A 15,938-nucleotide genomic window follows, 5' to 3' on the forward strand; every position below is an offset into this window, starting at 1 on the left:
TAAATAAAATATTATTAAAATATAATTTTTATTTTAAAATTTAAAAAAATTAAATTATTTATTATATTTTATGTAAAAATTTATATGATATTAAATAAAATGAAATGAGATACTTCTCTTGCGACTTAGATTTGTTAAAGAACAGTTCAGCAAGTTGACTTTTTATAGTAATTGAGTTTTAAAAGGTATAAAATTGTTTCCAAATTTGGTGGTGTGAATGGCGTTTCCTTGTAAATTACTTCTCCAAGAAAGATGGCTAAGCTCAAATTTGGTTGAGAGATGGTGGTCCAGTTTTGCAAGTAATTAATGATTGTGAACGGATAAGCTCGAAGCCAATGCTGTTTTATTTTAATAAAATTCCATGTCAGCAAGAATCATTCAGTGGACCACCCACTACTTCTTTTCCATTTTTTAATAGTAATTTCTTTGTGATTCTTTTTTTTTTTTTAATCAATTCATAGAATATATTTTTTTATACCCATTTTCCTTATATTATTACTATGTTAGGATATAAGTTTTTTCAGTTGGGGGTATGGAGATTGAGATCTATGCATTTCTTTTTTACGAAATAAAGGATAAGTATTATAAAAAATAAACAATATTAAAAAATATAAATTTTATTTTTAAAAATAAATTCATAAACTGATGTTGATTGATCTGATACGTTAGATTGTAAAATTATTTATATTATAAAATAGATCTAATATATTATATGAAATCACGTTAGTTTATCAATATATTTTTATAAAGAACGATATTAGGTTGTCGTCCAACAATGACCGTTGGGTACGTCGTCTAAGCAAAACTCATCTTTTTTATTTTTTTTATTTTTCCTTTTTACATTGTTTTAACATCTTCAAACATTTTTAAAAAATAAAAAATATTAATAAATTAATTCTTAATTCTTTAATCAATAAATAAATAAAAATGAAAAAAAATAAATAAATTCATTAGCATTCAAAATAAAAGAACAAAGTAACATTATTCTCCAAATATAGATAGTGCCCATTATTTAATGGAAAGTAACCGAAGAGTGGTCATTTTATAGCAGCCAAAATTAATTAGGGAAATTAAAATAATTTAAAGATAAAAATGATGACTGGGGAGGCCCCACTGATACCGTGGCCCACCAACTTGTGTGGGGCCGAATTTCATAAGGTATCGGTCGTCTCTTCCTATCCAAACAATTGGTAAGACTGCATACGTGTTTCCTACGTGTACCATATGAGTTGGAAAAAGTTTCTTTTTTTTTATTCTTTTTCTTCCATTTATCCACTTATTTTCTTTTTATATTATTTTTATAAAGGTTTATACTTTATTATATTTTTTCTGGCCCACAAAAAACTCCATCTTTTATGGGTATTTCGTAATTTTATGATGTATTAATTACTTAATTTCTTTTTTAATAAGAGGATTGGGTATAGAGACTTGATTATCGGATTATCAAATTTTAAATATTGACAATATATTTATTTAATTAAACATCCAATAATTCTTTTCTGTTAAATCCTTAGAAGTAAATAGTTTATAAATACAGAAATGCTTTGGGTCTCGAATTCGGGATTTAAAAAGTGTCTCGAATGAGTTTTTTTTTTACTTAGTGATTAAGAAAGTGTTTTTTAATGATGTTGTGAATTTTTTTAAATGTTTATGATGATTAAAAAAAGACATGAAAAAAGGAAAAAAAATGAAAAAGTAAAATGCACTATTCGGTGAATTCATTCAGGCCATTTCTTCGATGGCTGTAGTAAGACTCTTATCGATAAAACTAACTATTATTTATTAAATCACTGATAAAAAAAAATCTCTACTATAAAATTGTGGCCCTTGAAATGTGGTTTTTCCATTATCTAGACTTTTATTCACACATAATAATAATAATAATAATATTATTATTATTATTTGTTGTGTTTCAATCTACAAAGTATGAGAGACCTTGTTGATGATACAACAATGTGATTCACATGTATCTTATTTCAACTTAGATTATTTTATATTCATTCAAAATTTCAAACAATTGCTATTTTTTAATTCATTTATTGAGGTCAAATTTAGATTGAAAAATTGAGAATTATGTTTACCAAGTTCCATCACTCCTATAGAAAAATTCTATTTTCAAGTTGGTGTGTAGAGTATATTTATTAAAATGTTTATATGACATAATATGATTTATAAGATAAATTTTAAAATTTGAATCTTACAAATTAAATCTTATTATTTAAGTGATGTGGATGATGTGCTCTATACATCGACTTGAAAATAAAAATATAATCTATTTACTTCTTAATTAAAAAAAGAACAAAAAAAGAAAGAGTCATATGGACGGTTACAACAGTCACTAGGTGTCATCCACAAAGTTGCAACATAGAATATATGCATTTGGTCACCACTTCCCACATTTTCACATGGGATTAGCAATTCATTATATTTATAATTAATAATTAATTTAATGCACTCGTCGCTTAGAAAATATTTTATTACAATTGAGATTTAAAAAATACATTTTATTTATTTATTTTTACAAAAATTGAAATTAATGATTTATCGAATAAAAAGATATTATAATTATTTTAAGAATAATGATAGATATAGTCGTAGAGTGTGTAAATACTGTATAATTTTTATAAAAAAAATAGTGTCTATTGATAAAAAAAATTAAATTTTTTATTATATGAATTCTATATTTAATAAATTTTAAAAAAATTATGTGACAGTTACACGATATATATATATATCGTATTTTAAAAAAAACAATACTAGAATTATTGGATTTGCAAAATACTTGACCTTTTAACTTTGACCAATGAGCCCCGATTCCCAGCGCCAAGTCAGCAAACCAGATAAAAAGCAGCCTTCGAGAAAGGGAAACAACAAAGAGAGAACGAGAAGAACAAGGGACAGGAATTGAACATAGAATAGAATGGATAGGGTGTTTTCAGTGGAGGAAATTTCCGACCAATTCTGGTCGGCCCCTCTCAGGCCGCCGCCTCCGCCGCCACACTCCCAGTCCCGGCCACCTTCTTCCGGAAGTGTATCATTGGACGAATCTTCAAGAATGAACCGAAGCGAGTCCGAGTGGGCCTTTCAACGTTTTCTCCAGCTCGAGGCCGCCTCCAACGCTGAGACCCAGACCGAAACCAAGACCGAGACATCATCTGCCGTCCAGCCGAACAAAGACGTTGTCGTCGAGATCGGGGACGACGAGGGCAACACCAAGAATGCTAATAATATTAGTAATCAAAATAATATTATTCGGAACAAGTCTCCCACCAGTACCGCTTCCACGTCGTCTTTCGGCGAGAGCTGCACAGCGCCCTTTAATGCACCTCCTCCCAATATCCCCATCGATTCCGACGAGTACCAGGATTTCCTTAAAAGCAAGCTAAATCTTGCTTGTGCTGCTGTGGCTTTAACTCGGGTAAATTTATTTTTCTCATGTGATTTTATGACTATTGCTATTTATTTATTTATTTTCATTCAGTTTTCGGGTTTTCCTTAATTCGTTGCCGAGGAAAATTAAAGTTTGTTCTTTTCGATGAAACCAAAAAAAAGAAAGTTTGGAATTTGGATCTGGTGTTTAGTTGATTTTTTTTGTACTTATGTTAGGTATTTGCTCTGTTGGGTCTTGAGCTTGGTGCTTAGTTTGTGTCTGGATACTAAGAAACCTGGCGAAACAAAAGGAAGCTAATATATGAATTTCGGTGGATTTGGATCTTTAAATTATGCGCGAAGTAAAAGGAAAACGGAAAGTTTCGTACCCAAACTAAAAACGCACGTGGATAACCTTGCAAATTGTCATCTCATAGTTTGGAGAACGAATAAGTACACAGCTTTGGTTGTGGAACTTGTGGGGCATATGTAGGTATTGAAAAAGACAACTTTTTTGCTATTAATGTTCTTTGGAAGGAAAAGAAGGGCTTGTTGGTTAGATCCCAAAAATTATACTTGAGATGTAAAGCCTTAACTTGTTAGAAACTCTTATTAGGGAATTTAAAAGGGAATTTCCTTTTTTATTAGGGGTTTGTATTCATGCACAGTTTGCGTTCCGGTGCTGTGAAAGCCAAAGAATAGGAAAGAAACGGAGCGAGCTGTTTAATACGGTCATTCCTTTTACGAGGGAAACAGAAAGTTAGCTCCCAGTTTAGCCACATTCTGCATTAGCTTCAGCTGACCGGCGCTTTTGTTTTCTTGGAACCTGAAAATGAGAAATATGAATTGTAAAGCGTCAGTTTTTCTTCTTTTGTTGTACTTTCGGGAAGAAATCCAAATAGTGCATAATGGTTAACGGATGCTCCTTTTTCTCTTTGTGCCCATCTCTTAGTAGATTTTTTTTTTTCAAGCTTTTCAAATTAAAGAAAGACAACAAATGTTGAGAAGAAAAAAAAGCTAGTAGGGAAAGAAACTTTGCCATCGACGAGAATGTCCTTGGAAGCAAATGAAGGGCTACAGCCTACATATGACTCAGTTATACTTGTGCAGGGAAGAAACTTTGCCTGGAACAGCAGAATAAAGACAAGGAGTCACAAGTGCAAAGGGGATACTCTTGAAATCACTTGGCCTCTTCTCCAACACCCCCCCTTCATTTTCAATTGTCAAAATCTTAGGTTGAATTGCAGCTTGATTGAAAAATAGAAGAATGGCGCTTCTGAGAGAATGAGCGACAACCCATTATTTTGAAATCTGTGATGCCAAAAAAAATTTACTGATCAAGAAGACTCCTCTTTTTGGCCATTAACTTTTGCGAAAGCTTAAATAAAATTATGCACAAAACCAGAACACCCCCCCACAGCCTCACCTAGGCATCAACTTGATGATGACCCTTCTTGTGGAGCATGTTAATAACATAAGCTGCTGTGACCTTGGCCTCATTGATTTTATAGATTTCTTCTCCACAACTATAATATAATCAATACATTTTAGAATTGGTTGCAGACATCTTGGCTTCATCCAATATATAATTTGATTTTCTCTCTTACATTTATTCAATCTGATATTTTCCTCACTTGGGCTGGACTTCACTGAATATGCAATCAACAAAGCTTGTTTACCTATAAAAAAGCATACGTAATCAAGAAAGCTAGAGAGGAAATATCCATGATGTGCTGTTGTTTTCTCTTTTGATTGTTTGTTTGGCCAAACAATCTTCACAGCATGGCTGCACGGGCAAGAAAGACTTCTTTCAAGTCATAGAATTATCACCTCTTTGCCTGTACAAGATGTAATTTGAATTAGCAGGCTGCTACTTTTTGTGGTATAGTTGACCTTAAGTCCAATATGGCATTTCGAATAATTTGAAACCCTTTCTAGAAGCTATCGATAAATACAAATACCATCCTACATGAAGGGTTTATCATAGTTCCAGCTTTTCGCAATCCATTCCTAATTGTCCATACCCTCACCCGTTGTGGTGGCTTTTAATACTTTTATTTCTACCACTTCAATTCAAAGCCACATGTTTGCCTTTTAATTTTACCTTCGGCTGTGTCATCATCTTCCTGCCTTAAGAGAGCAAGTCTGTACTGTTTTGATTCCTTTTTATCTCTTTTTTTTTTGTCTTTTCATTTTTTGTTTAAGATTCTTTTATGATTAAGTTATTAGTTTCATACCTTTTCCCCCAATTTTTAATGCTTAGTAAGCAAATTCAAACAAAATTCCCAATCCCGGATTTTGATTCTGCGGACTTCTCACTTTGAGAACTAAAAGATGCTATAACTGTTATAGAGAAAAATAGGGTAGTAAAGATTACAAATCGCATATTAGGGTATTAAGAAAGTATAAATAAATCACAGCTATAAGCTATATGATGGACTTGGGGCTTGTTTGGATAGTGAGATGAGATGAGCTGGTTTTAGATAAGTTGAATAAAATATTGTTAGAATATTATTTTTTAATAGTATTATTGTTTTGGGATTTGAAAAAATTGAATTGTTTATTATATTTTGTGTGGGAATTTGAAAAAATTGTAATGATGAGATGAGGTGAGATGGTTTCTATATCCAAACCAGCCCAGATTTAAATGTCCAATCAACACATTGTGGATCTTTAACTTCCTATTGCATCTATCCTAGGTTTTGCTCCTTTTAACTCATCTACTTAAAAAATTTATTGTGGGTGTGTTTTGGGATTAGGAATTTCTACAATTTGCTTTTCATGTCTGTATGGTATATGATGTGCGGCTTTTATGTTGGATTTCTTGAAATAGCTCTAAACCCATTCTTTTTTGTTTTATAAATACTTGTTAACTTACTATGCTTTATTCATGTCAACAGGGACCTCTAGTGAAACCCCAAGATTCTGCTGCTTTATCTGATAATGGATTACAGGCTTCCAATACTTCACAACTGGTATCCCAAGCCCCTTCTAAAGGTTTGTAGTACTTTAATTTTATGTGTTTGTAATAGATGAATTAAATTTATAAACTCTGCCAGAAAATAGCAATCAATAAAAACAGCCTTAGTTTCCCTATTGCATAAATTTTAAGTCTGCCCACCAAGTTCAAGTGATTGTACCTTCAAAAATAAAGTATCAATCAAAAGTTTCAATGGGCCCTACTTGACAAGGACTGTTGGCAACTAAGCCCCGGGAATGTAAGCCTGAGGAAAACCCGAAGAAGAGCCTTGGTTGAAAAAGAAATACAAAGGTATTCACCTAAAGGTAGCCTTCAACGAGTAAAGCTTTAAGGGGTGGATTCCTTTAACATGGATCCTCCCGAAACCAATAAGAACAAGATTACAAAAAAAGTCCTCGACATTTTTGGATTGTCGATAAGGACTGAGTGATGAATTTCATAGAGCAACAGTCATCATCTACTTGTTCTCCACAATCCCAATCTTTTTGGTGCATGCCATGCTAATGATAACTGATCACTGAAGTGCCATGTTTCCAGAAGTTGTCCAGACTGAGAATGGATGTGCATTAGTGAGAGATTTCTTCTAAGAGTTTAGTGATAACCATTCAAGGATAATGAATTCTTTTGTTCAATTTGTAATCTAGTTATAAATTACCTTTGTTGTCCTCATTACACATTTAATTTATGACTGAAGTTGGTTTACCTTTCCTTTAGCGAGAAAGACAAGTGCTTCTCTTGAGGTAAACTCTACAGGCAGTACATGTCAACTCTGGTATGAGGAGTGTACATAATTGCATCCTTACTTTTGCAGCCAATGCCTTAATCGTGCATTGCCTGGTGACCAATATAATTAATTGAATTGGGGTAGAAACTACTAAAGGCCATGCATCGGGCATAAATGAAAAAAAAAAACCCACAAATATTGCACTGTATACAGTGAGATAGTCGAGCGGAGAGCCAAATAAGAGTGACTTCTATTTACATTTGATTGGTGATGATAATAAGGCCAATGTTTGTTTGTTATCTTTTCTCATAGGTTCTTTCTTATTTCTCTTTAAGATAGTCTTCCCTGTCTCAGCTTTGAACCCAGTGTTGATGATGAGTAGCACAGTAATTACTCCTGGTTTATTATCTTTTATGCAATCTTTAATTCTTGTAGTTTAAAATATTACCTATGCAGGAGCTGGGTGTGATTCATCCTGGTCACGAGAAAAGGACTCTAATGGATCACTTGGAATTCCCTCCTTACCTGTGCAAAAGAAATCTGGGGTCCCAGCTAGGCCAACAACAAGTGGATCATCGAGAGAACAGTCAGATGATGAAGAAGTTGAAGGAGAAAATGAACTAACTGAGAATATGGATCCTACTGATGCAAAACGTGTAAGGAGGTAATGATGGTCTCTGCTTTTTTATTGACAATACTATAGGTATGGTCCTTGTAGATGTTGGAGCTTCTTGTTTATCTTCCAGAGACTCGGTTTCTATTTATGTAGTTGGTGTACAGTTTGAAGTTGACAATGGAAACTCAGCTTCAATGGTATCAAGAGTTTGATCCACAAAAAGCAGATTCCAGCAATATGGGCTACGTATTCTCATGCCATATAGAAAAGCCATTCATGTGTACTGCAAAATCCTTGTAGGATTTCTTTCTACAGTTTCCATTAAAAGAACATAAGAACTTACTTCCGAAAAAACATGTTTTCACAGTCAATCTCATGGGATATGGGATTTTCTTTTGTCTTCCAAATTCATGCCTGTTTGGAATTTATATAATGCAGTGCTTAGTAAATAGGATCTGCATCATTTGCTATTCTTGGGTACATACTTGATGCACACAAAATAGACTGTGCGCAATTGTATTCCTATTTATGTTTTCATTGAGGGATCAATTTCATGGTTGTATGGGTATTTCTAATTCGTTTTCATTCCATTTATTTGTATGTAATGTTTCAGGATGCTTTCCAATAGAGAGTCGGCTAGACGCTCAAGAAGAAGAAAGCAGGCTCATTTGACTGAGCTTGAGACACAGGTTTGGCCAATTTATTTATCCATTATTTTTGTCTTATGTTGTTGCTTTTCCTTACAAATCTTGTATAGATATCCTAACCCATTGTTCCGATAGGTTGCTCAACTAAGAGTTGAAAATTCTTCCCTTTTAAAGCGTCTTGCTGAGATCACCCAGAAGTACAATGAAGCAGCTGTTGACAATAGAGTTTTAAAAGCAGATGTCGAAACATTGAGAGCAAAGGTAAGCTTTTCACTTTAATTGTTATGTTTTTCAACTTGGGTTTCTTGCCTGATGGGCGTGCATCAAGACCTACAACGTACTCTCCATGGCAAGCCTGTGCGTTGCAAACTATGGATTAAATCTTGATGATTAGAGGAACCTAATTAAAGAACAAACCAGATTATTAATTATTTCTTTACTTTTGATTATATTTCCAGGTTAAGATGGCAGAGGAGACTGTCAAAAGAATTACTGGACTGAACCCTTTGTTTCATGCCATGTCTGATATATCCTCAATGGGAATGCCATCAATTAATGGAAGCCCTTCTGACACATCAACGGATGCTGCTGTGCCTGTGCAAGATAACTCAAATCATCACTTTTTTCAACCTGGTATGAACAATAATATGACCACTCATGATATGGGAGTCAACAATGGCTTGGCAGACGTTACTTCTGTTGAAAATGTGCAGCGAAATTCTTCAGTAGCTGCAGTAGTAGGAAGCAGGATGGAAAGAACAGCTTCCATGCAGCGAGTGGCTAGTTTGGAGCATCTTGAGAAGCGGATCCGTGGGGGCACAAGTCCTTGTGGAACCCAGTCCAATGGGGAGTAGTAGCAAGTAGAACAACCCAGATGTGAACCATCTTCCTTGGGATGATTTTTAGAATGGAGAATGATCTCACTGCAGTACTATTTTTTGGTTTTGCTGTATGTAAGAAAGCCTATGTTGAAACGGGAAGAAAAACGCCGTTAATTGAACCTCTTATGTATTTAGCTTTACTGATCATTGTGATGATAAATTTGACACTATTCTGTCAAAATGGTTGTAGACAAACAAGATGAACTCCTAACAACACTTGGGGATGAATAAGATATGTCAAATTTCCGATTGATGATCTTAATGATGACTGCCTTTGATATCTTTAAGAGCTATGAATCTATTGTTTATCTTAAACAATAAACAGCACGGCTCTCTCTTGTCAAAGTTGTTCCTTCTTACTGGTGCTTGGTGGAGCCTAAACAGCTCAAGCAACCCCATAAGTGATGGTAAGGTCAAGGAATGGAACTAAATGATATGTCACCAGCCCTGCAGGTGCAAGTGCTGCAATCAGCCATTAAAGGTGGCACGATGTCTTCTAGGCCCATGTAAATCAAATGAGCTTTTAGATAAATCAATTAACAAAAGACCCAATTGATTTGATCCTTAAAATATTTAGCATCAAAATGATGTTCAAATGGAAGATTTGTACATAATTCTGTTGTGTTCTTGCGAATAATATATGAAACTAGGCATAGAGCCGCAGGATGAATGCAAAATTATTAGGTTTTTAATTCTATTATACTTCTCTACCTCCTCTCTCGTGGTCATGAGAAGCTCGCCCTACCTATAAATTTACACACACAGAAGAACAACTAATCAGATCGGTTTTCAAGAAGAAACTGCAACTTTGTTTAGGTGGTCATGAAAGGTTCAAAAACTATCGGAACCAAGCCCATAGTCTCGAAGGATTGGTTGGGCCAAATAGACTAATCCTTCCTCGAAAGCATTTTGGAGCAGATCACAATGGATATAAGAAAAAAAAAAAAGGGAATTGGGAAGGTGGACTTGCCAAATAGGCCGTAACGCACGTTCTCATCAGCCTCTCAAGTCTCAACTCCCAAATCTTGTAACTGCCTAAGAGTTTGAAGATGTAATCACAAATAAAAGTTCCTTTTTAAAAAATCACGGGATACTGTCCAAAAAAAACTTAAAAAAATACGTAGGTATTGAGAAGTTGTATATATATTTTTAGTTTGATTTTACAAAAGTTTTGGTATTATATTTTTGTAACTTCAAAGCTTTTTCTTTTATAAATGATATTTTAAGTGAGGGCAATTAATAAAAATAAGAGTACTGTAAAGTGATTTTCCCCTCACTCATAAGCCCACTGAGCGCTTGGCTAAGAATAATGGGCCTTGCCCCAATACCAGGCCCAGGCTCCAAACTTGTCCACAAAGTAACTCGTCTACAAGGAAAAGTAAATAATGATGGCAAATGAGACGAATAGGCTTGATGCCACTCGGCTGCACCCCGCTCATGGGGACTCGTATAGGATAGAGCGGAAAAGACAGAGGACCTTTGATCTTTTGACATGGGAACATCGACGGACCACCAAAGATACCAGCAGAGTAAGGTAAATCGGAGAACCACGTTGCATTAATGACCCCCACCTTCAGTGGCCCGAAAAACTTATCTCGACTCCATCGCGGTGAAGGAGCGGACTAGCCACATCGTTGCCCGGATTACCTCCCCCGCGGGGTACCAAAGAGATGGGTGTAATGCCTAAGGCTGCTTTATCCCTCTTATGATAGAGTACAGGTCAGTCCTCAGCTACACAAAGGGAAAGACTTACCTTCCTTTTAAGCATCAACAAGTGAGAGCAGGTCTAATAGCAGACTGCCTGAACAACCTATCTCCCCACCGACCAAGGAGACTGGTCTAGGTAGAGGTTGCCTTGTCTCCCTGCGGCAGAGAGAGGGACTAGCCTCACGGCTACCCGAATAACTTACCTCGACCTCTGCTACAACAAAAAGTGGGTTCAGCGCCAGCCTAACCCAAAACTTACCCTTTCTTACAGTGTCAACAGGCAGGAGTGGGTCAAGTAGTAGACTGCCCAAACAACCTACCTCATGCGGGGAACGAAGGGATGGGTTGAGCTAGAGGCTGCCTTATCCCTTCAGTGATGGAGAGCGGATCCAGCCCCAAGGTTGCTCGAACACTTACCCTGACCCCCATCGTGCTGAAGGAGCAGACCAACCACATCGCTGTCTGAATTACCTCCTCAAGGGGCAACTAGGTGGTTTGACTTGAGGCATTCTGACCTCTCCCTGATGGAGTGCAAGTAGTCCTCAACTACTCAAATATGAAGATTTACCTTCCTCATAAGTGTCAATAGGCGGGAGCAAGTCCAGTTACAGATTGCCGAAACAACCTACCTTTTCGCTGCACCAAGGAACGCAGACATCAACAATATGACAAAAAGCTGCAAGTACATCGCGTCATAGGCCGAAGGGGCCAAATTTGCTAAGTCTAACTCCTACAAAGCTAAGGATAAAGTTATGATGACATGCTTATTTTTCGATCAGGAATTAAATACGCAATGCCAACGAGCGGGAGCGGGTCTAGTCCCAAACTACTTGGACAACCTACCTCCCTGCGGACCAAGGAGACGGGTCGAGCCAGAGGCCGCCATTCTCCGGTAGCAAAGATCGACGGCGAAAAAGAAGGAAATTGGCTCAAAGAAAAGTGGAGAGACATCAGCCTTGTCAACGAAATCGCTAAAAGCACTAAGAGGATAACTAAATAACGAAGGCAAATGAGGCTAGTATAAGTAGAGCCGTCAGTCGGTGGGGTTGTTGGGGATGGATTCGGCGGAGGTGGGTGAACCATGAAGTTCTAGACGACGGCAATCCCCCCTCCTGACACAGACCCCATAATTCCCTGCGCCAAAGCCCTCAAGCCGACCATAAAAAAAAAAAGAAGAAGAAAGGGAAAAACTCCGAAAGAGAATGGCTGTAGAAGATAAACAGTAAACAAAAGGGATGATATTGACAAGTTACAATGTGAAGCAACAAGTTACAACATAAAGCTGCAAGCTTATAAGGGACAAGTTACAACGTGAAGCCGCAAGCTTACAAAGAACAAGTTACAAAAAGACAAGTTACAACGTGAAGTGGCAAATTACAGGCTTACAATGACATACAAGATAAGTGGACTAGATACGACAGAAATTCGTGGAGGCGTAAGCAAACCAAAGCCTGATAAGATCATATTCTAGTAGAAGTAGCAAACAGGGATCTCTATCATTACGATGTGCCGATAATGCCAGAGGTTACCTCGAAAAAAAAAACCATTAGAAGTGGCAGACAGGGATTTCTATCATTACAACGTGCTGATAACGCTAGAGATTACCTTGAAGAAAATCAACAAGGGATGTAATGAGGCAACTAATTGAGCTGTACGGTGATAGCAACCACCGAGACATCGCCAGAGGTTGCCCATCTGCCGTGGAAAGGTGTGAGAAATCGTTGGAGGAGGTGAAGACAGGAGGACGAGATGACGATAGAAGGGCAATCTTGGAGAGTGAGAAGAGGCATTGTGTGCTGGAGTGTGCGAAAATGAAGGCTAGAAGCGAAGTTGAGCTTTGGAAGAGGAGGTTTGGAACTGAAACCTCAAACACCAGAGAAGAGCAAACTTGTTCCACAGACACTTCGTTCAGGGGAAGCTCCTGCACACTTAGAGCCCTCAGATTGCATCGGGGATTCCAGATGATATGAGTCTTCATCCTTTCCAAGCCATTAGTATAACCGAAGTGCCAGTCATCCTGATGGACACCACGAACGTACGATAGCTCCTCCTGCAAACCCCGAATGGTAGCATCATTGGCCTCCAAAGCACTCCTAGCTTCGACCTGATCAGTTCCAAATCCTTCCTCCGTTTCCTCTTGTCTTTCAGGGTTTTTCTCTTTTCAGTTAGAGATTGGGAAACCTTTTAGTAGTCCCTCGACAACCACTTGTACGATCGATCGTCAGAGCCTTGCTGCTTGCATAGCTCCAAGTTTTCAGCCCGCAGCCGCTCAAGCTTTTGCTGACAGTTCTTGAGCAACTTTTGTAGCCCATCCTCGTCTCAGAGGCAAACGCCACCTTGAGACCAAGAAAGCTAGCCTCATCCTAGGACCTCGACAAGTCAACAAGGGCCTCCTCAACCTTTCCCTTCTTCTTCCACTCCTCCGCTGCAAGCGTAAAGCCAGCTGTTTAAGGGAGCGAAGTGCTCTATTCTCATTCACCACCTCCTCTCGACCGTCCACGATGAATGTTGCCAAACGCTCCAAGCCCTGTCATAAAAGTCTGGGTCAAAATCAAAGAAGGAAATGAACAAGAGGTGCAGGGAGCTTACAAGCAAAGATCTTACCCTAGTGAAAAGTCTATTGAGCTTGCTATCCACCTTACGGATATGGTCGGCACGACTCTTCGCATCCATCAACCGAAAGTCCGCTGGGACCTCATCAACAACCTCCTCATCCGCACCAAGGATTGTAGATACCATAGCTACCTCAACCAGAGGAATGCTTGCCACCACCTCCTTGGCCCAAGCAACAGTCCCTACTACTTCATCACCATCTGAGGCGACCTCGTCCTCAGAAGAGTGTAGTAGAGGGGACTTCGGAATGGAAACTTGCTCAGGGGACCCCCTATTCTCGGCAAAATGCTCCACAACAAAGGGCAAAGGAACCTGCTCGAAGGTAGTGCCAAGGAGCGAGGAGACTACTGAAGACCCCCTCACAACCAAAGGGCTCGACGGGGGTTGCAGGAACGGTCTCAACAGTAGATCTGAGAATCGACGACTCAGGTTGAACATCCTCAATGACTCCTCGAGCCAGCAGCACAGCACGAGGAAGGTTCACAATCGTCATCGCTTTCCTCGGCAGCTACTGCTCTGGCTGAATGATGAGCACCTTAGTAGAGGGACCTCCGGGAGGAATGGGAAGGTCATCAGAGTCGACTCTGGTTGGGGTCCTCTGGGGCTTTTTCCCTTTCCCCTCCACTGGTGGGTTAGGAGAGTAGCTGCGGGCCCGGGACATGACCTCTCTTAGCGGGAAGGCTACGTCGGAGTGCAAATTGGCCGAGGGGGCCAAATGCTGATGAAGGTTATCCTCAGCTAGCACTTGCAGAGCCTTCGAAAGAACGTCATCCGGATGGGCCTTCGTCGAAGCATGGACAACCTCGATCTTGAGTGTCTTGACCGGGGTCGTAGTAGGGTAACAATCCTTGTCATCTCCCACAACCCCCCATATGGCGTAAACAGTGAATGCGCTCCGATTGGCCTGGCCAATAGGGAACTTCCACCCCTTGTTGGACAAAAAGAAGAATAGGCAACTCTATCCCCTCTTGGTAGTATATTGTGACTCCAGCCAAATCAACGCTTGGATTGGTTTGAAGCCGTAAGTGTTACGACCTCGCCTCAGAAGATGGTGGGTGAAGAAGAACTCATGTGCTGTGAGATTCAGGTAGTCATCCCTGGCCTCCTCCAACGCACGATGCCAAATGATGCAGCATGACAAGGATTCTCCATGCGCTAGGAAGGAGCTGAGCAGGCGCCAACTGGAAATAATCCAGCACCTCTTGCACTGGATGACAGAAGGGCAATCTGAAACCGCTAGAGAACATGGCGGGGTACACTGCCACTTTGGAGGAAAAACCTTCATAATCTACTGCCCCTTCAGTAGGAGGAGGCACCTTGAGTTCCACAGTCCAAAGAACCCTGTATGTCTCCCTTAACAACTCCAACTTGATGGGAGTCACCTCCGAACGCCACGAGAAGCCAGCAAACTCCTTTGAAGCTGTGTCACCCTGCCCGTCTGTGGCACGGGCAGCGTCAAAAGATCTTGCCAACCAGGAAGGACGCAAGGATTTCTTGGGGGCCATTAGCAACCAGGGAGAAAGAAGAAGAATTGGAAAGAACAATGCAAGGAGAAATGCTTGTAAGAGGAAGGGTAACACAAGATATCCAGCAGAGGAGAGAATAGACAAAGTAACCCATTGCTGAGAAGAAATGGGACCTTATACAGGCAAGCTCGACGGTTGACATCCCGAGGCAGTAGGAACCTACGTGCCCCATTAAGTACTAGAACCTCACGATTGTGCAATTCCAGCAAAGCGTATCTAGTGATGTGACGTGAGAAATAAGTAACTACCTGATGCGAGTAATGACGAAAGGACTGAAGGGGTGCCATTTAATGCGGAACGAAACCGTCAAAGTATAGTCATATAAGCTGAAGGTGAATCGTTGCCAGATATTGTGTAAAGATGAAAAAGCCACTCGAATGTAGCTGGGAAGCAGAAGTGCGACACGTGAGCACCGAGAAATCCACAACCTTCGTCTTAGGAAAGGAAAGACCGTATAGCCACAATTGCAAATGTTGATTAATCAAGAAAGGAAAGCCATAATTCCCATTGGACTCATCTAATAGGAATTAACAGGATAACTGTAAGGGGATTTCCCCCACTCATAAGCCCACTGGGCGTTTGGACGAGAATAAAGGGACATGGACTCCACGGGGACATGCACGATCTGTCCCCCCGCAGACTCCCAGTATAAATAGCAATTTACAATATGAAAAAGATATCTAGACTCCCTCGTTATTTACAAATTTATCAAATACTCTACTAACTTTGGCATCGGAGTCTCTTGGCCCCAAGGCCGCCCTCTCCTAGTTTCTTTCTTTTCTATTTGCACAGGCTTAGTTTTGAAGACCTGAATTGGTGGAACTTGACCTAAAGGCGTAAGAAACATGACATTAACAAGTACCATCCTTCTTTTG

General features: G+C 38.9%; 1 protein-coding gene across 1 annotated transcript; it reads left to right on the forward strand.

The window, feature by feature from the left end:
• Positions 1-2,797: 2,797 nt before the first annotated feature.
• LOC121260620 (light-inducible protein CPRF2-like) lies at positions 2,798-9,468 on the forward strand. The gene is made up of 6 exons (XM_041162557.1): positions 2,798-3,418; positions 6,270-6,366; positions 7,530-7,737; positions 8,303-8,378; positions 8,472-8,597; positions 8,795-9,468. Exons 1-6 carry the CDS (start codon positions 2,921-2,923, stop codon positions 9,188-9,190), a joined length of 1,401 nt encoding a protein of 466 aa, XP_041018491.1. The 5' UTR covers positions 2,798-2,920; the 3' UTR covers positions 9,191-9,468.
• Positions 9,469-15,938: the final 6,470 nt, after the last annotated feature.

Source organism: Juglans microcarpa x Juglans regia, chromosome 4D (genome assembly GCF_004785595.1).
Source record: "Juglans microcarpa x Juglans regia isolate MS1-56 chromosome 4D, Jm3101_v1.0, whole genome shotgun sequence".
Taxonomy (NCBI): domain Eukaryota; kingdom Viridiplantae; phylum Streptophyta; class Magnoliopsida; order Fagales; family Juglandaceae; genus Juglans; species Juglans microcarpa x Juglans regia.